Source organism: Oncorhynchus tshawytscha, linkage group LG01, assembly GCF_018296145.1.
Source record: "Oncorhynchus tshawytscha isolate Ot180627B linkage group LG01, Otsh_v2.0, whole genome shotgun sequence".
Taxonomy (NCBI): domain Eukaryota; kingdom Metazoa; phylum Chordata; class Actinopteri; order Salmoniformes; family Salmonidae; genus Oncorhynchus; species Oncorhynchus tshawytscha.
The window spans coordinates 24,973,214-24,993,663 of NC_056429.1; the positions used below are offsets into that span (position 1 = coordinate 24,973,214).

Sequence of the window (20,450 nt, forward strand, 5' to 3'; positions counted from 1 at the left end):
ACAAGGGTGTGTTCTCAGACCTCTCCTGTACTCCCTGTTCACCCACGACTGCGTGGCCATGCACGCCTCCAACTCAATCATCAAATTTGCAGACGACACTACAGTGGTAGGCTTGATTACCAACAACGACGAGACGGCCTACAGGGAGGAGGTTAGGGCCGACGGAGTGTGGTGTCAGGAAAATTACCTCACACTCAACGTCAACAAAACAAAGGAGATGATCGTGGACTTCAGGAAACAGCAGAGGGAGCACCCCCCTATCCACATCGACGTCACAGTAGTGGAGAAGGTAGAAAGTTTTAAGTTCCTCGGCGTACACATTACAGACAAACTGAAATGGTCCACCCACACAGACAGCGTGGTGAAGAAGGCGCAGCAGCGCCTCTTCAACCTCAGGTGGCTGAAGAAATTCGGCTTTTCACCAAAAACACTCACAAACTTTTACAGATGCACAATCGAGAGCATCCTGTCGGGCTGTATCACCGCATGGTACGGCAACTGCTCCGCCCACAACCGTAAGGCTCTCCAGAGGGTAGTGAGGTCTGCACAATGCATCACCGGGGGCAAACTACCTAACCTCCCAGGACACCTACACCACCCGATGTCACAGGAAGGCCATAAAGATCATCAAGGACAACAACCACCCGAGCCACTGCCTGTTCACCCCGCTATCATCCAGAAGGCGAGGTCAGTACAGGTGCATCAAAGCAGGGACCAAGAGACTGAAAAACAGCTTCTATCTCAAGGCCAGCAGACTGTTAAACATCCATCACTAACATTGAGTGGCTGCTGCCAACATACTGACTCGAATCCAGCCACTGGAAAAATTTATGTAATAAATGTAGCACTAGCCACTTTTAAACAATGCCACTTGATATAATGTTTACATACCCTACATTACTCATCTCATATGTGCAGTGGGGAGAACAAGTATTTGATACACTGCTGATTTACTACTTACAAAGCATGTAGAGGTAAAAAAAATAAAAATACAAATGAATTACTTAAAAATCATACAATGTGATTTTCTGGATTTTTGTTTTAGATTCTGTCTCTCACAAGTGTACCTATGATAAAAAATACAGACTTCTACATGCTTTGTACGTAGGAAAACCTGCAAAATCGGCAGTGTATCAAATACTTGTTCTCCCCACTGTATATACTGTACTCTATACCATCTACTGCATCTTGTCATCTTGATGTAATGTATCACTAGCCACTTTAAACAATGCCACTTTATATAATGTTTACATATCCTACATTACTCATCTCATATGTATATACTGTATTCTATACCATCTACTGCATCTTGTCATCTTGATGTAATGTATCACTAGCCACTTTAAACAATGCCACTTTATATAATGTTTACATATCCTACATTACTCATCTCATATGTATATACTGTATTCTATACCATCTACTGCATCTTCCCTATGCCGTTCTATACCATCACTCATTCATATATTTTTTATGTACATATTCTTATTTATTCCTTTACACTTTTGTGTATAAGGTAATTGTTGTGAAATTGTTAGGTTAGATTACTCGTTGGATATTACTGCATTGTCGGAACTAGAAGCACAAGCATTTCGCTACACTTGCATTAACATCTGCTAACCATGTGTCTGTGACAAATACAATTTGATTTGATTTGGGCAGTTGTTCGTAAATTGGAGAATTTAGTATTTTTCAAACACCTGAAACAACTTTTTCATGCAATCTATAACCATAATCATTATGCTTAATTATTAATGCTTATTATGCTTTAAAAAAATCTCAGGGGGAACATGCCCCTACTCTGTGCCCGCTATGGGCATGATGCCTCTGGTCATACCAACAGCAGCTTAGCTGGAGCAGGAGCTGTCCATAGTGCTGAACCTCATCCTACAGTAAAACATACTGTAGAATTAATCACAGCTCTGTAAATGTGGCTGCTAATGGTTTGTGTAGGTTTAGATGCTATCACACACTCGCAAACACTCAGTCTACTCACCCATCCCTCTACTACAGAATAATTGTGTTTTTCTTTTCCTGACTGCTCTAAAGCACTTACACTTTTCTCACTTCCCTCCTGTGACTGCCCTGGGCGTCAGTTGAAACATGGTGGTAATGGCTGTATGCAGGCTGGGAAGCCCCGTGTACTGGCACTATGGTGCATAATATACCCCATCCCCTTCAGGCACTTGTCCATGATTCGCAGCGTTTGTTAACACATCTTAATCAAACGGAACTCGTACTTTTTTAGAAATGCTATATCCACTATCCACTGAAACAAAGAGAGCTAAGAAACCATGAAGATAAACAGGGGAAAAAACGACAACTTACCCAGCCTGTCCTCCATGAGATACTCTGTCATGGCTAAAAGGGTACAAATCTCACAGCTCCATCATGTCACTATATATAGACAAAACAACAAGGAGCTCACCTCAAAAGAAAGAGTAGAACCCTGCTCTGTGCTGACAGAGAGGTGAAATGCGGATGTGAAACCAACACAATCAACCACTATAGGAGTCAGCCAGAACATCCATCTTCACACTGAGCCCACAGGGACAGAAGTATTAGTCTCCTAGGAGGAATTCCATCATCATCTCACTGCTTGCGCTACACACACACACACACACGCACACACCATCTAAGCGCTCCCTCATCCCTGTAATGTCAGGGCCGATACTGCTGCAGGATACCATTTACTGATAGCCGGTGGAGCCAGCTTTGGTGTGACCCAGCGTGTTTGCTCTCTGTGGCTCTGGGTTTTTGTAACAGAATGCTGTTTGGGGGTAGCAGTCTGCTGCCTGGAGGAGTTACCCTGAGGGCTGTTGGCTGTGCCACAGTACCACTCAGAGGGTAATGAGCTCAGGGGAAGCCCTCCAGAATTGTCCGTCAGAGGGACACTGGGGAGGACGATACCTTTGGAGTATGAGTGGACTGGGCTGTCTCCTCACCAGCCAGTGGTGCAATAACGAGGCCCCATACGGTGAGAGAGAAGGGCTTGGATTCAAACAAATACAGACATCTTTGATAAATGAGAATAAATGCTCTATATCATTATTATTTCACACCCGTTTTAGTCTTTTTTTTATCTGCAATTAAGCTGTCCATTTATATCCGTCCTTTTAGTTGAAAATATATTAGCATGGAGTCATAGACAGCTTGCACTTTGCTCTAACTCCGGGTGCCTAATTATGTTGATTCATGCAGATTTGAGTCTTTGGAAAAGGTTGAGGTGAAGCAAATGAGGCTGGAATGTTGGTTATAGAGACGTTTTTGCATTGGACGCCTGGTGAATAATGTGTAGCTACAGGGCTGTTTCAGAGCAGAGCTGCCTCTCACTCCTTTGTTCTAACACATCACACACACACACTCACGGTCTCCTGGGGTCCAGCAGGGCTCCTCAGTAGAGCGTCAGCGGGGGGAGAGAAGGGGGCAAGGGGTCACTCCACAGCCCTCTCCCTACCCTTCTGTCTAGGCTTTCATCTCCTCCATTTCTTCTCATAACATCCTCTAGGCTCATTTCATCAAAAATCCACATGCGTCTTATTTCTCTGTCTTATTTGTCATCTGCCTCCCCCTTTATGTAGACTGGTTTCCAGTGTTCTATGACCCCTTCCTTTGGGATCTAGTTTTTGACCTTGTTTTGCAGCAGTACTGCAGTCCCTTATTCTCACAGGCCTTTTCTCTACACTTGAGTCTTACCCCAGTCTGTGCTGGGAGGAGCGATAGCTTGCCAGCCAGACGACGTAAAATGGCTGAACTCTCCCTTGATTGTTTCCTGGCCCAACATGTATTGTGACTGCAGTGTCATTGGGAAGTGAGTCATGAAATTCTCTGAGGCTTGGGCAGAGCATACATCCATCCCTCAGATAGGTAGCTGTGTCCTCTCATCCAGACGGGATGGGAGGTGCAGTGTGGATACACACTGTAGGGCACTCACAAGCCCTCCTGACCTCCTCAACTCAACACTGGCTATGCCCCACTGATCACAGCTATTTTACAGATCTCTCTCTCTCTCTCTCTCTCACCCCTCTCTCTCTCACCCCTCTCTCTCTCTCACCCCTCTCTCTCTCTCACCCCTCTCTCTCTCACACCCCTCGCTCTCTCTTTCTGACCCAGCTAAGATAAGTTGAAGGGCATCTCAGTCCTTATGTTCAGGATCAGTTCAGAAAATTGAGCATGGCTGTTGTTGTTTTCCTTTGTTCAAGTCATTATGTTGTTTTTATGCATAATCAGGACTGCAAGATGCAACTCTCATGGGGATAGGCTGAACTTCAATGAAGGGGAGTATGATTAACATCGAAATATATTATACAGTGCATTTGGAAAGTATTCAGACCCCTAGACTTTTTCCACACATGTTACATTACAGCCTTATTCTAAAATTGATTAAATTAATTGTTTTCCTTATCAATCTACACACAATACTCCATAATGACAAAGAAAAAAATGGATATAAGAATGTACTGAGCAATCGGGGGAGAAGGGCCTTGGTCAGGCAGGTAACCAAGAACCCAATGGTCACTCTGACAGGGCTCCAGAGTTCCTCTGTGGAGATGGGAGAACTTTCCAGAAAGCCACCATCTCTGCAGCACTCCACCAATCAGGCCTTTATGGTAGCGTGGCCAGATGGAAGTCACTCCTCAGTAAAAGGGACATGACAGCCCACTTGGAGTTTGCCAAAAGGCACCTAACGGACTCCCAGACCATGAGAAACAAGAGTCACTGGTCTGATGAAATCAAGATTGAACTCACGTCTGGAGGAAACCTGTCTCCATCCCTACGGTGAATCATGGTGGTAGCAACATCATGCTATGGGGATGTTTTTCAGCGGCAGGGACTGGGAGACTAGTCAGGATCGAGGCAAAGTACAGAGAAATCCATGATGAAAACATGCTCCAGAGCGCTCAGGACCTCAGACTGGGGCGAAGGTTCACCTTCCAACAGGACAATGACCCTAAGCACACAGCCAAGACAATGCAGGAGTGGCTTTGGGACAAGTCTTTGAATGTCCTTGAGTGGCCCAGCCAGAGCCCGGACTTGAACCCAATCGAACATCTCTGGAGAGACCTGAAAATAGCTATGCAGTGATGCTCCCCATCCAACCTGACAGAGCTTGAGAGGATCTGGGAGAAATGGGAAGAAGGGGAGAAACACCTCAAATACAGGTGGTCCAAGCATGTAGCATCATACCCAAGAAGAATGGAGGCTGTAGTCGCTGCCAAAGGTGCTTCAGCAAAGTACTGAGTAAAGGGTCTGAATACTTATGTAAATGTGATATTTAAGTTTTTTATTTTTAATAAATGTGAAAAAAAATCTAAACCTATTTTTGCTTTATTATTATGGGGTTTTGTGTGTAGATTGATGATGGGAAAAAAACACTTTTAGAATACGGCTGTGACGTAACAGGATGTGGAGAAAGTCAAGGGGTCTGAATGCACTGTACTTTTAAATATACAGATATTTTTCTCATTTTTCCTGTAAAGCTATAAATCGTTGACTTCCTTGCTGGCTCTGAGGAACATTTTAACTGCCTTTTACCGAACACAATCAGTCTCTCCCTGCATTCTCGCTCTCCTTGCAGGTGAATAGAGCAGGGATATCGACAGCCTACAGCCTTGGGCATCTTTTTCTTATTACTGAGAAAAGAATTGAATGGCTCTCCATCTAAAGGTTTCAACTTGCATCAAAGGGTCAATTCATATGATAGGCTAGCTAACATTTCTATTCTAACCCTACTGATGGATAGTGATGTATCCTGTGATGTATCCTTCGCTGTGACATTTAGATAGAACATCAATGATGCATCAGTACTGGTGTCAACTCGCAAGTCTGGACAGGCTAACATTGATGAGAGAGTGATCGGGATGAATAATCATTGAAAAATAATAAGCGTTTTAGTAGCAGAGAGAGGATATAGAGAAGCACATTCTCTCAGTGTGCAGATCCTCTTTGTATCTGTCTTTCTCAGTCCCAGCAGGCGAGGCCTGTCTCTTACACTGTGACTCTCTACTCTCAGGATCACTGTCAAATATTGCCAGCTGTTATAGACTGATGGGATGTGGTTACTATGAAGCATTAGAACTATAGCCTGTTGATCCTGTGGTGTAGACCTGTGGCTTGGGACAGCGCCCTGTGGCCCTGGTCCTCTTGGCTGCCATTGGGGAGGGGGTGGGGGAGCGGGGGATGCAGACAGAGGAAGGAATCCCCCGGGCAACTCACAGGGGTGTTGGGTTACACTGTGTGGCGGATGACTGTGAGATTAAAACAACATAACACAGGAGGAGAGGTTACTGAACAGACTCCTTACCCAGCCTGGTTCAGCCAGAATCCTTAACCATATTAAAGGTGTCCTTATATAGAGCTGAGCCAGTGGGAAAGGAAAGATATATAGTCAGTTGTACAACTGAATGCATCTTCCGCATTTAACCCAAACCCTCTGAATCAGAGAGGTGCAGGGTCTGCCATAATCGACATCCATGTTTTCGGCGCCCAGGGAACAGTGGGTTAACTGCCTTGCTCAGGGGTAGAACAACATATTTTTTATCTTGTCAGCTCGGGGATTCAATCCAGCAACCTTTCGGTGACTGGCCCAACTGGCTCTAACCACTAGGCTACCTGCCACCCTGTGCTTGTTTCTAACATTTTAATTATTTATACACCGTGAATTACTTCCTTTGGAAAACAAGCACTTGTGTACCATCAGAGGAACGAGCGAGGCAGGGGTGTTGGTGAGCTTTGTGGGCTGAATAGAAACTCGGTCAATTGTGGAGGTAACCAGTGTGGGCTGCCTCCCAGACGGTCCTACTAGGTTCACTCATCTTCTCTTGACCACACAGGGTGGGTTAACTCCCACCGCGCGTTCTAGGTTTAGATTATCCCGCGGTATGAGTCTCTTTCCCGGTGAGAGGGCCTCCCTGTCTCCCTACCCTAGGCTAAGTTAGCAGAGGAGGCTTGGGCTCCACTTTATCAACCCGGGTCACCCCTCTCGGTCTATCTCTGCCCGCCAGAGGTTAGAGGTTGTTATTGATTACTGCATTGTTGGGGTTAGAACTCGCAAGAAAGGCATTTCACTGTACTTGTGCAAGTGACATTAAACCTTCAAACGGATTGTTGTCTAAGGAGAATCAGCCTGAAGGATGTGGATGATGTTACGGTTTTCTTCCGGTGAAAGAGAGGAGGACCAAAATGCAGCATGATTATTCATAAACATCTTTAATGAAAGATGAAAATACAAACAGTTTACAAAAACATGATAAACCAAAACAGCCCTATCTGGTGCAACAAACACAGAGACAGGAACAATCACCCACAAAAATACTCAAAGAATATGGCTGCCTAAATATGGTTCCCCATCAGAGACAACGATCAACACCTGCCTCTGATTGAGAACCACTCTAGGCAACCATAGACTTACCTAGACTACTCTACTAAACACAACCCCATTAATCTACAAACCCCTAGACAAGACAAACACATAATCACCCATGTCACACCCTGGCCTGACCAAAATATTAAAGAAAACACAAAATACTAAGGCCAGGGCGTGACAGATGAGTCCAACAGATACCTGTATTTCTCCAAATAATGCTCACATTCCTCTCGGTCTACAATTATCATATTCATGAACTGTTGCACAAAAAGCTGGTTTCCACAATGGTTTGTGTTCATTAATTGTTTCTCATATGTAAAAGCCTATCCAACTGACAATCTCTTAGAAAAAAATATATAAGCTGATGGAACCAAGACTTAAAAATACCTGATATTGGCACAATATGGAGGGAATGTTGGAACATAAGAAACGGAATTACAGTTAAACGAAAATCTACGCTTAATCCAGTGTAAACTAATGTATAGAATTGATTATACAAGACAAAATACACAAATTCTACAGCACAACGGCAGCACAACGGCAGAGTCATGTCTTAAGTGTAAAAACAACGACTCAATAGTCCATGCCTTCTGGCAATGTTATAAAGTCCATAGGTTATGGGCAGAGTTAGAATGTTGGCTGTCAGAAGTATTACAATGTAAATGTACTTTTAATCCGTCTGAATATTTCAAGACATGGAATAAGAGGGATACTCATCTTGAAAAAACGTATAGTTAAAAACTGAAAACCAACCAATCTTCCGTTGTTAACACAATGGAAATGTCAAATGTTTTATTTTCTAAATGTTGACAGTGCGCGGGCAACGGAGAGAAACAACATGGTGCTGTTTGAGGCCATGTGGTGGAGAGTGATGTGGGCGCTGGAGATGGGGGTGTGAGCACGTGGGTCTGGGCAGGTCTGATGTATTTGATGTTTGTGTATGTTCTGTATTGTTTCTTTTTTATATCTCACCCAAAAAATAGAATTGTTTCTGATTGGTTACATAATGTGTTTTTGTTGAAAATTGTTATGATAAGCAGCTAATGTACCTCTTCTCTGAAAACTGACCTTTCTCTCTCTCTCTCTCTCTCTCTCGGTCTCTCTCTCTCTCTATTTTCCCTCTCCAGTCACAGATGAAGACACTGTCAAGAGATACTATGCCAAGTTTGAGGAGAAGTTTTTCCAGAATTGTGAGAAAGAGCTTCTGAAGATCAACACATTCTATTCAGGTAGGCCTATTTGATGGAGCAGTGCTGATATGCGAGTTATTCTCTCTGACTAAGTGAGTGATCCTGTTGATTGGCCCTGAGCATCTGCAGTTTGCCCACTCACAGTAGGCTAACTTCTAATGCCATAACTGTCAGCCTGCAGTGCATTGGGAGTAGTTAGTAATTGCCTTGACGTCTTGCACATGTATACAGTTGTACATTGTGTGTCATGTAGAGTGATGAGCTTTACTTGTGTGCCAACTAAGTGACGTTTTGTCTAATGCGGGGAACTTGGATTTAAGCATGGCTGATCAAATTAGCAAAGGAGGCCTGGCCTGTTCATTTCAGGGAGGGAGTATATATGCCTCATGTAACATGAGATGTCATATGCAGTACTGCTTATAAACCTTTTCTCTGAGTTATAAGGAAACATTGCTGCCCCTAGAGGCTGTTAGTAGAACTGCATTTAATGGGCTGATGCTGCCTGGCAACATGGACATTCGATATATTCTGAATCATTACTATCAAGCACATACTTTATTGGTAATAATACGAGCTAGATGGGAAGCCAACAAAGTATTCAAGAGGTGCATTCATTAGTGTCCACTTTAATTAGCCTTTCCTTGTTTTTCTTCTCCAATAAACATCCCCTCCCATTGAAGCTTTGCAGGAAGCTGAAATAAACTCAGGCCAGGTTGGACTGCCAAAAAGAACTGGCACTCTGACCAAAATCCTGTTGCTCCTCGCTTTTATTTCCTCTGAAAAACAATGATTTCCCATCACTGTTGCTCAATAAGGGACGGTTCTAAAATTACTTAGGGAGAGAGGGGGTCCAAAATGGGAGAGGAGGGAGTAACTTTTTTCTTTGCTTTGGGGAGGGTTGTGTAGTTTTTTTATTGGGTACAGGGGAGGGTATAGTGTGTTGTTTCCTGGTTTACATTCACCGTTTTGCAGTTTTTCCTATTTTTCCTATCTTAGCCAAACTTCCCATTTGCCTCCCCTATCGAACCTGTGGTTCGACCAATGGAACACATGTTCTGCAAAAGACAGGTTTGTTGTGTGAATGAATTAATGGATTTCCCTCTGTCTCTCCTGTGTAGGCTACGTTTATATACTGCATCAGTGCTGCAATGTATCAATTTATCACCACCAGCCTATGTGATCACCTCACATCCGAGCTACACGTAGCCTGCGCTCTTGTCATTCATAATTTACCGCCAGTTCATTGCCAATGGTGTAGCCAATGTTATATTCAGTAAGCAAGAGTGATTCTTCTCCTAATTTAAAAAAAATTGCTCAACCAAATATTGCTATTGGGACTCGCATTGGGCTAGGCTAGTTCAAGAGAAATAACGAGAGCGAACGGCTACTCAGGCCATTTATTCTGTGATGCCAGTGGAGAATTGTGAAAGAAGAGAACAGTGAAGACAGAAAGAGATGTAGGCTCATTTAGAAGTTAGGCAAATTCATGTAGCCCTATTAATCCATAATTCGTATGCTAGCCTGTATATTTGGCCAGAGTTTGACCATATAAATAACTGGTTACACAGATCTACATGTCATATAGGCCTACACTCACTGGAGTTCAAATGTAGTGTCAGCCACCCATTGCTTCACTAAAATGATCCTATGGACAGGTTGCATGTTGTTTCTAATGATTGTTGATATCTTCATAGGCTAGGCTACCATATTGCATAGATACAGTTGAAGTTGGAAGTTTACATACACCTTAGCTAAATACATTTAAACTCAGTTTTTCACAATTCCTGACATTTAATCCTAGTAAAAATCCCCTGTCTAAAGTCAGTTAGGATCACCAATTTATTTTAAGAATGTGAAATGTCAGAATAATAGTAGATAGAATGATTTATTTCAGCTTTTATTTCTTTCATCACATTCCCAGTGGGTCAGAAGTTTACATACACTCAATTAGTATTTGGTAACATTGGCTTTAAATTGCTTAACTTGGGTCAAACGTTTCAGGTAGCCTTCCACAAGCTTGCCCAGTGACAGGGCTCGTGTAACTTAGTCAGGTTTGTAGGCCTCCTTGCTCACACATGCTTTTTCAGTTCTGTCCACAAATGTTCTATAGGATTTAGGTCAAGGCTTTGTGATGGCCATTCCAATACCTTGACTTTGTTGTCCTTAAAGTATGCTTATGGCCAAACAGATCTAATTTTGTTTCATTAGACCAGAGGATATTTCTCCAAAAAGTCTTTGTCCCCATGTGCAGTTGCAAACCGTAGTCTGGCTTTTTTTATGGCGGTTTTGGAGCAGTGTCTTCTTCCTTGCTGAGCGGCATTTCAGGTTATGTCGATATAGGACTCGTTTTACTGTGGATATAGATACTTTTGTACCTGTTTCCTCCAGCATCTTCACAAGGTCCTTTGATGTTGTTCTGGAGTTGATTTGCACTTTTCGCACCAAAGTACGTGGCCATCACAAATCCCTGACCTCAATCCTATCGAAGATTTGTGGGCAGAACTGAAAAGGTGTGTGCAAGCAGGGGGGCCTACAAACCTGACTCAGTTACACCAGCTGTCAGGAGGAATGGGCCAAAATTCACCCAACTTTTCTGGGAAACTTGTGGAAGGCTACCTGAATAGTTTGACCCAAGTGAACCAATTTAAGGCAATGCTACCAAATACTAATTGAATGTATGTAAACTTCTGACCCACGGTGAATGTGATGAAAGAAATAAAAGCTGAAATACATAATAAGGTGTATGTGAACTTCCGACTTCAACTCAATTCATGTTAGTCAATAGATCTCACTTGCCCTGACCACTGAAATATTTTAGCAGGATCATAAATAAATAAACAAGTTTTAGCTAACTTGCATGCATTTCACTATACCCGCAATAACATCTGCTAAATATGTGTATTTTTTTAATATATTTTTTTCACCTTTATTTAACCAGGTAGGCTAGTTGAGAACAAGTTCTCATTTGCAACTGCGACCTGGCCAAGATAAAGCATAGCAGTGTGAACAGACAACACAGAGTTACACATGGAGTAAACAATTAACAAGTCAATAACACAGTAGAAAAAAAGAGAGTCTATATACATTGTGTGCAAAAGGCATGAGGAGGTAGGCGAATAATTACAATTTTGCAGATTAACACTGGATTGATAAATGATCAGATGGTCATGTACAGGTAGAGATATTGGTGTGCAAAAGAGCAGAAAAATAAATAAATATAAACAGTATGGGGAAGAGGTAGGTAAAATTGGGTGGGCTATTTACCGATAGACTATGTACAGCTGCAGCGATCGGTTAGCTGCTCAGATAGCAGATGTTTGAAGTTGGTGAGGGAGATAAAAGTCTCCAACTTCAGCGATTTTTGCAATTCGTTCCAGTCACAGGCAGCAGAGAACTGGAACGAAAGGCGGCCAAATGTGACCAATAAAATTATTTGGATTTGAAGTATAGCCATTATATACCTGATTCACTGAATACGGGAATGTGTTTTTTAAAATCAAATGTTTGGTTGTAGTTCTAATGTTAGGCTATAGCATATAATAGTTCCCTCCAAGGGAGCTATTGGGTGTGTACTGCATACTTTTGTTTCAGGCCTGCTCTAACAATCCAGATTTTTACCAATCAACTGCTCAACTGGAGCTGACAGGTGTGTTTGAGAGGGCTGGATCAAAAGCCTGCACCTAGTAACCTGGCTCTCCAGATGGAGAGTTGACCGCATGATTTTACAGTAACAGAGGTGTAATATTTGACTTTGAGAAAGAAAATTCACAGTGGAATCATATTGAGTATCGTTATATTAAGCTGGCATTTGTATCGAAGTCAAAATAATATTATTGCGACAACACTTAGTTTGTGATCTAAGGTTAGCTATTGACTAGCCCATTGGGGTAGCCTAAACAAATGCAGTTAGATAGGCAACCCCATATTTCAGCCATCTATAGGCTAGCCACTTTGCTAAAATAGCACACCTGCCTGATAATACACTATGAACCATGTATAGTCTTTGGTGAAAGAGACTGCCGTAAAAATACAACTTTTTGCTAAAATGTTTTTGTGCTTATTTCTGGAGTGGAACATTAGCACGTGTGTGGCGCTCGCAGACCTCGAAATCTGCATTCCAAGTTGCAATAAAACCTCTTAAAAAGTCCTAAATGTAACTTTCTGATTCATACAGATACCCCGCTATCCCTCTTGATCGCGTGTACTCCTGTAGCAGGCATTAAAAAAAACACAGACCGGACAAGTAGGTACGCAATGGATTATGGTCATTGTAGGTAATTACCATGTTTTCTGGCTAAAGTAGTGATGCCGCGTGTATTACTCCTGCTGTAGGGCTCATTTCAACCTTCACTATCAGGTCAAACTAACATCTAAAATGAATGAGTTACTCAGAAAAACAAATATGACTCTCGAGTCAGTAAAAATAGTTGTTCAAAATGAACTGACATGATGACTCCTTGCTGTCCCCAGTCCACCTGGATGTGCTACTGCTCCTGTTTCAACTGTTCTGCCTTATTATTATTCGACCATGCTGGTCATTTATGAACATTTGAACATCTTGGCCATGTTCTGTTATAATCTCCACCCGGTACAGCTAGAAGAGGACTGGCCACCCAACATAGCCTGGTTCCTCTCTAGGTTTCTTCCTAGGTTTTGGCCTTTCTAGGGAGTTTTTCCTCGCCACCTTGCTTCTACATCTGCATTGCTTGCTGTTTGGGGTTTTAGGCTGGGTTTCTGTACAGCACTTTGAGATATCAGCTGATGTACGAAGGGCTATATAAATAAATTTGATTTGATTTGATTTGAACTGCACATCATGTAGAATATTGGCCTGTTGTGAACTACAACTCCCTACTACATCACACATTTCGGGCATCATATGATTTATCTATAGAGAAACTGTGCAAAAAAATAAAATTGCAATTCAAATGTAGGCCGTCATTGTAAATAAGAATTTGTTCCTAACTGACTGTTAAAATAAAGGTTACAAATAATTGAACCAATGTTGGTCCCAAAATGTTTTTATGAAAGAAATGTTCAAATGTTCAGCTAATCGCTCAGCACTACCCCATAGTAATTTGCGAACAGTCCCTAAGCATATCCAGCAGACGTCTGAGTAAGTCAAGGCTAGACACCAGGCATTATTATAATTGAATGCAGTCTGGCTCGATGTAGGCTATAATGAAATCTTTAGGGAGGGTTGTTTTCAGCAGTGTTGGGTCTTATTAACAGTCATGTAACCCAGCCATTCACTTCACACATGACTCCAGATTGCAGCATCATAACCTCTCAATCCTCCTAGCCGGATGTTGGGATGAAACAAGCAATTACTGAATCTTGCTGGATAGACAGCGTTATCTCCCTCTTTACATGTTGTGTTCAATGTGTGAGTTTTACATAAGAGACTCCTCTTCTCCGCAGAGAGCTGTGGCAAGCAGCTTCTCTCTTCTGAAAGGGGTCATCGACCCCCTTAATTTCACTGCTCCATGATGACTTAACTCTATTCCAGGGAGAAAAACAGAAGCACAACACAGTCTCTGTTAAGAGCTGTCACTATATCTAAAATATTTGTATGTATCCTCAAATATAGACTCTAGAGACAATATTTTACCTGTGGGGTTTCCTGGCAAAGTTCAGACATTAAAGCCTCTATTAGTCTCTTCAACCTGCATACATATCTACCACCTTTGTTTGTACACACATCTAATCAGGCTTAATTTCTTCCTACCTAGGTAAAGTATGTGAGTCTGGACTTTTTCACGCCTCATGTTATGTCATGACTTGATCCATGCAGAGCAGATAGGAGGTCCTCTGGACAGAGTAGACAGTGACATAATCTACCTGTTATTCTGTGAGGGATTACTCTAATTTTAGCAATCAAAAGAACAGCTATTCAGGCATTCCTGTGAAATCCAGAGGCTGTGTGTGCAACTGAGCGGTAAAGTAACCATTGAACCCACTGCACCTAATGTAACACCCCTGTCCTCACTGACCGTGGGCAACATGAGACGGTGCTAGGCCACTACCATCGCTTTGACTAGGTGGTCTAGTCGTGAATCAGGATTGAGGAGGTCTATTCCAAAAGCATCCGTCTTCAGCCTTTGCCTATGAATAGGATGTGTGGTGGGCTGCAGAGTGCAGCCCGAGGCTGAGGGGACAGTGGAGGATATGTGTCAAAATGTGTCAGAGCTTGGCTTGAGGAGTCCAGTCCAGGAATGTGGTAGTGGGAAAGGGACTAGGGTGCAGTGAGGCTGGGTGAGGCCAAGGCAAGGTGGGGAGAATGTGGGCCATGCTCCAGATGCACTCAGGTTCTTCCCTGTCCCTCTCTCAGGAGGGAAATTAACATTGTTCTGACCCTGGTAATGGGCTTGCTGAGGGCTGCATTTACATGTCTAAAGAACTTAATACTCCCCTTCCGCTTCCCCCGTAATGGAGAGGAGTGTTTACCTCTCGACTGGACTTCCTGCAGGGCTGTTGAGAGTTCTATCTTGGGCATACTGCAGCCACGACACTGTTGCTCACTCAGTTGTTTTCCATATTTTTCCTCCTGCAGAGAAACTTGCTGAAGCACAGAGGCGTTTCGCCACCCTGCAGAATGAGCTGCAGTCGTCTCTGGATGCGCAGCGTGAGAGCAATGCCCCAGGCCTCCGCAAACGCAAGACGGTGTTCCACCTGTCCCAGGAGGAACGCTGCAAACACCGCAACATCAAGGACCTGCAGCTGGCCTTCTCCGAGTTCTACCTCAGCCTCATCCTGCTGCAGAACTACCAGGTTAGTACCATTAACCCTACACAAAATCAAGGACCTGCAGCTGGCCTTCTCCGAGTTCTACCTCAGCCTCATCCTGCCGCAGAACTACCAGGTTAGTACCATTAACCCTACACAACATCAAGGACCTGCAGCTGGCCTTCTCCGAGTTCTACCTCAGCCTCATCCTGCTGCAGAACTACCAGGTTAGTACCATTAACACTAAACCCTACACATGACCCCTAGATACTACCTCCGCCTCATCCTGCTGCATAACTACCAAGTTAGTACCATTAACCCTAAACCCTACACATGACCCCTAGATATTACCTCCGCCTCATCCTGCTGCATAACTACCAAGTAAGTACCTTTAAATGTAAAGCATACACACTAACCCTAGATCAGGGTTAGACAACTAGATTCAGCCGCGGGTTGATTTTTGTTGGAGGTTCGGGGAATTGTAATAACTATAATACTTTGTACACTGCAAATTGACCACAACTAAGCCCAAAAAGAGATTGTATTTAAAAATAACAATAATTTCATACCTTGATTACATTGAGACATGATCACATAATGTATGTCTCTTTTTTTATTAGTAGGAATACTTGGGAACAGATTTCCTAAATAAATAAATATCTGAATTCCTGTTGATGGAAAATATTTTTGACCAAAAACTAAAATTCTCAAAAAACCTTTGGGGGGCTCCAAAAAAATGACTTGCGGGCCGTTTATGGGCCGCCTGTTGCAAACACCTGCCATAGATACTACCTCAGCCTCATCCTGCTGCAGAACTACCAAGTTAGTACCCTTAACCCTAAACCTTGCATACTACCCCTAGATACTAGCTCCGCCTCATCCTGCTGCATAACTACCAAGTGAGACCCAGTCAGCTTATCTCCACACCCTCTCTTTCTGTTTGATGCTGCTATAAGCATAACATGTCTTTCTACAGCTCAGTCTCTCTCTATCCATCTCTTTATTGGTGTCAATTTCATTCTCTGTTTCTCTCTTTATCTCAGCAGAATAACCTTTCAGACATTGTCTCCTGTTGATGTTTCTCTGCAGCTCTTGCTCAATTCAATTCCCTAACCCTAATCCCAGGATTGGTCTTTCTCCCAGAATCTGAACTTCACAGGTTTCCGTAAAATCCTGAAGAAGCATGATAAGATCCTGGAGACCCCCCGCGGGGCTGACTGGCGTGTGGCCCATGTGGAGGTGGCCCCTTTCTACACCTGTAAGAAGATCACTCAGCTCATCTCTGAGACAGAGGTACGTATGGAACCGAAGCCCATGGCTCTGGATGTCTAGGCATTCTTGAGGTTAACTATTTTCCAACCATGTTTACTCTGTCAGCTATTTTAGCTAGGTACAATCATGATAGGGCAAATTCCTCATTCTAGCGTAGTCTGATCCTGGTCTTTGACTCTCATTGAATATGTTGTGTTGCATTCTAACCGTTTCATGATGGTTACAATGAAACCAACCATGCTATTTTGTATTTTTTTTTTGCGTTATTTGTAACTTGTTTGTACATAATGTTGCTGCTACCGTCTCTTATGACCGAAAAGAGCTTCTGGACATCAGAACTGCAATTACTCACCTCAGATTCGATGAAGAGTTGGTCTTCAATGAGTCGGACAGGAGGGATATACTACAGACACCTGACCAGCCCAGATCCTCATCATTCGCTGGAGAAGGAAACTGAGATTTTGCGGAAAAAGATCAGGGTGCCTTGTGAGGATCAGGAAACAAGTGGCTAATCTGTCTTTGCCTTCCGTCCTGCTAGCTAACGTTCAATCGCTGGAAAATAAATGGGACGAACTGAAAGCACGTATATCCTACCAGCGGGACATTAAAAACAGCAATATCTTATGTTTCACTGAGTCGTGGCTGAGCGACAACATTAAGAACATACAGCTGGCAGGTTATAGACTCTATCGGCAGTATAGAACAGCAGCCACTGATAAGACACGGGGCAGGGGCCTATGCTTATATACGTAAACAACAGCTGGTGCACGATATCTAAGGAAGTCTCAAGGTTTTGCTCACCTGAGGTAGAGAATCTCATGATAAGCTGTAGAACACACAATATACCTAGAGAGTTTTCATCTGTATTTTTCGTAGCTGTCTACATACCAACACAGACCGATGCTGGCACTAAAACCTCACTCAATGAGCTGTATAACACCATAAGCAAACAGGAAAACGTTCATCCAGAGACAGCGCTCCTAGTGGCTGGGGACTTTATTTCAGGGAAACTTAAATCAGTTTTACCTAATTTCTATCCGCATGTTAAATGTGCAATCAGAGGGGAAAAAATTCTAGACCAGCTTTACTACACACACAGAGATGCATACAAAGCTCTCCCCCGCACTGCATTTGGCAAAACTGACCATAATTCTATCCTCCTGATTCCTGCTTACAAGCAAAAAATTTAAGCAGGAAGCCAATAAAAATGGTCAGATGACGCAGATGCTAAATTACAGGACTGTTTTGTTAGCACAGACTGGAATATGTTCCGGGTTCTTCCGATGACATTGAGGAGTACACCACATCAGTCACTGGCTTTATCAGTAAGTGCATCGAGGACGTCGTCCCCACAGTGACTGTACGTACATACCCCAACCAGAAGCTGTCGATTACAGGCAACATTCGCACTGAGAGCTGCCACTTTCAAGGAGCGGGACTCTAACCTGGAAGCTTATAAGAAATCCCGCTATGCCCTCCGACGAAGCATCAAACACGCAAAGCGCCAATACAGGACCAAGATCGAATCGTACTACACCGGCTCCGACACTCGTCGGATGTGGCATGGCTTGCAAATTATTACAGACTACAAAGGGAAGCACAGCTGAGAGCTGCCCAGTGACACGACGAGCTCCAGACGAGCTCAATAACTTCTATGCTTGCTTCGAGGCAAGTAACACTGAAACATGCATGAGAGCATCAGCTGTTCCGGACGACTGTGTGATCACGCTCTCCACAGCCGATGTGAGTAAGACCTTTAAACAGCTCAACATTCACAAGGCCGCAGGGCCAGACGGATTACCAGGACGTGTACTCCGAGCATGCACTGACCAACTGGCAAGTGTCTTCACTGATATTTTCAACCTCTCCCTGTCTGAGTCTGTAATGCCAACATGTTTCAAGCAGACCACCATAGTCCATGTGCCCAAGAACACCAAGGTAACCTGCCTAAATGACTACCAACCCGTAGCACTCACGTCTGTAGGCATGAAATGCTTTGAAAGGCTGGTCATGGCTTACATAAACACCATTATCCCAGTAACCTTAGGCCCACTCCAATTTGCATACTGCACCAACAGATCCACAGATGATGCAATCTCTATTGCACTCCACACTGCCCTTTCACACCTGGACAAAAGGAATACCTATGTGAGAATGCTATTCATTGACTACAGCTCAGAGTTCAACACCATATTGCCCTCAAAACTCATCACTAAGCTAAGGACCCTGGGACTAAACAGCTCCCTCTGCAACTGGATCCTAGTCTTCCTGATGGGTCGCCCCCAGGTGGTAAGGGTAGGTAACAACACATCTGCCACGCTGATCCTCAACCCCCGGGCCCCTCATGGGTGCGTGCTCAGTCCCCTCCTGTACTTCCTGTTCACTCATGACTGCACGGCCAAGCACGACTCCAACACCATCATTAAGTTTGCTGATGACACAACAGTGCCTGATCACCAACAACAAGGAGACAGCCTATAGGGAGGAGGTCAGAGACCTGAACGTGTGGTGCACAAAGTCTCCCTCAACGTGATCAAGACAAAGGAGATGATTGTGGACTACAGGAAAAGGAGGACCGAACCCGCTCCCATTCTCATCAACAGGGCTGTAGTGGAGCAGGTTGAGAGCTTAAAGTTCCTTGGTGTACACATCTCTAACATGGTCCAAGCACACCAGGACAGTCGTGAAGAGGGCATAACAAAACCTATTCCCCCTCAGGAGACTGACAAGATTTGGCATGTGTTCTCAGATCCTCAAAAGATTTTACAGCTGCACCATCAAGAGCATCCTGACGGGTTGCATCACTGCCTGGTATGGCAACAGCTCTGCCTCCGACCTCAAGGCACTACAGAGGATAGTGCGTACGTCCCAGTTCATCACCGGGGCCAAGCTTCCTGCCATCCAGGACCTCTATACCAGGTGGTGTCAGAGGAAGGCCCTAAAAATGGTCAAAAACTCCAGCCACCCTAGTTATAGACTGTTTTCTCTGCTACCACATGGCAAGCGGTACCGGAGTGCCAAGTCTAGGTCCAAGAGGCTTCTACCCCTAAGCCATAAGACTCCCGAACAGCTAATCAAATGACTACCCAGACTATTTGAATCCCCCCCTCTATTTGAGTAATAGACCTCCCTTTGACATGTCTTTGTTGTGTGTTTGTCAGGCTTTGGTGACCACAGAGCTGGAGGGAGGGGACCGTCAGAAAGCCATGAAGAGGCTGAGAGTGCCTCCACTGGGGGCAGCACAGGTGAGAGAGTGACTGCACCATAGATTTATTAGAATGGGAAAGGGAAAGGGGGATAGCAAGTCAGTATAGTGTGTATTTTAGTTAGTGGACCATTAACCAATCACTTTTAGATCTATCCCGCCATAATTCCAGCACGTGTCAGCATCTCATCAACATTAACGTTGTATGACAGTTCAACGCACTTCCCACTCTTCATCTCTTTCCTGCTGTGTGTGTGTGTGTGTGTGTGTGTGTGTGTGTGTGTGTGTGTGTGTGTGTGTGTGTGTGTGTGTGTGTGTGTGTGTGTGTGTGTGTGTGTGTGTGTATTTATCCCCACAGTATTGATCCTGTAAGAGGCTCTCCAAACTAGGCCGGACAAATGACTTTTTCCACAGGGGATGAGAAAATGCATCCCCATCACATATCCCTCAGATTTATAGCTGTATTAATATCAATGTCATGCCCAGCCTGAATTGTGCTAGATCCAAATGGCTTGTCCAGATTCCCCGTGGGCACCTTTATATGACTTGTATTTTTAGCACACACCAAAGTACTTGATGATAACACGCTTTAATATACTCTTTCTATACCGTGCATTGAATTGACTGCAGCACAACCAGAAAAAGGTTTCTGCTTCCCTGGATAAGTGTGTCTATCTGTCAAGCTAAATGA

General features: G+C 43.7%; 1 protein-coding gene across 1 annotated transcript in view; it reads left to right on the forward strand.

Annotated features, from left to right (window-relative positions):
• Positions 1-20,450, forward strand: part of LOC112248279 (xenotropic and polytropic retrovirus receptor 1 homolog) — a 92,900-nt gene that overhangs the window by 59,185 nt on the left and 13,265 nt on the right. Inside the window, exons 3-6 of the mRNA XM_024417181.1 lie at positions 8,494-8,595; positions 15,110-15,327; positions 16,426-16,575; positions 19,716-19,799. Of these exons, the coding sequence (XP_024272949.1) occupies positions 8,494-8,595; positions 15,110-15,327; positions 16,426-16,575; positions 19,716-19,799 (554 nt within the window). The remainder of the gene's footprint in view (positions 1-8,493; positions 8,596-15,109; positions 15,328-16,425; positions 16,576-19,715; positions 19,800-20,450) is intronic.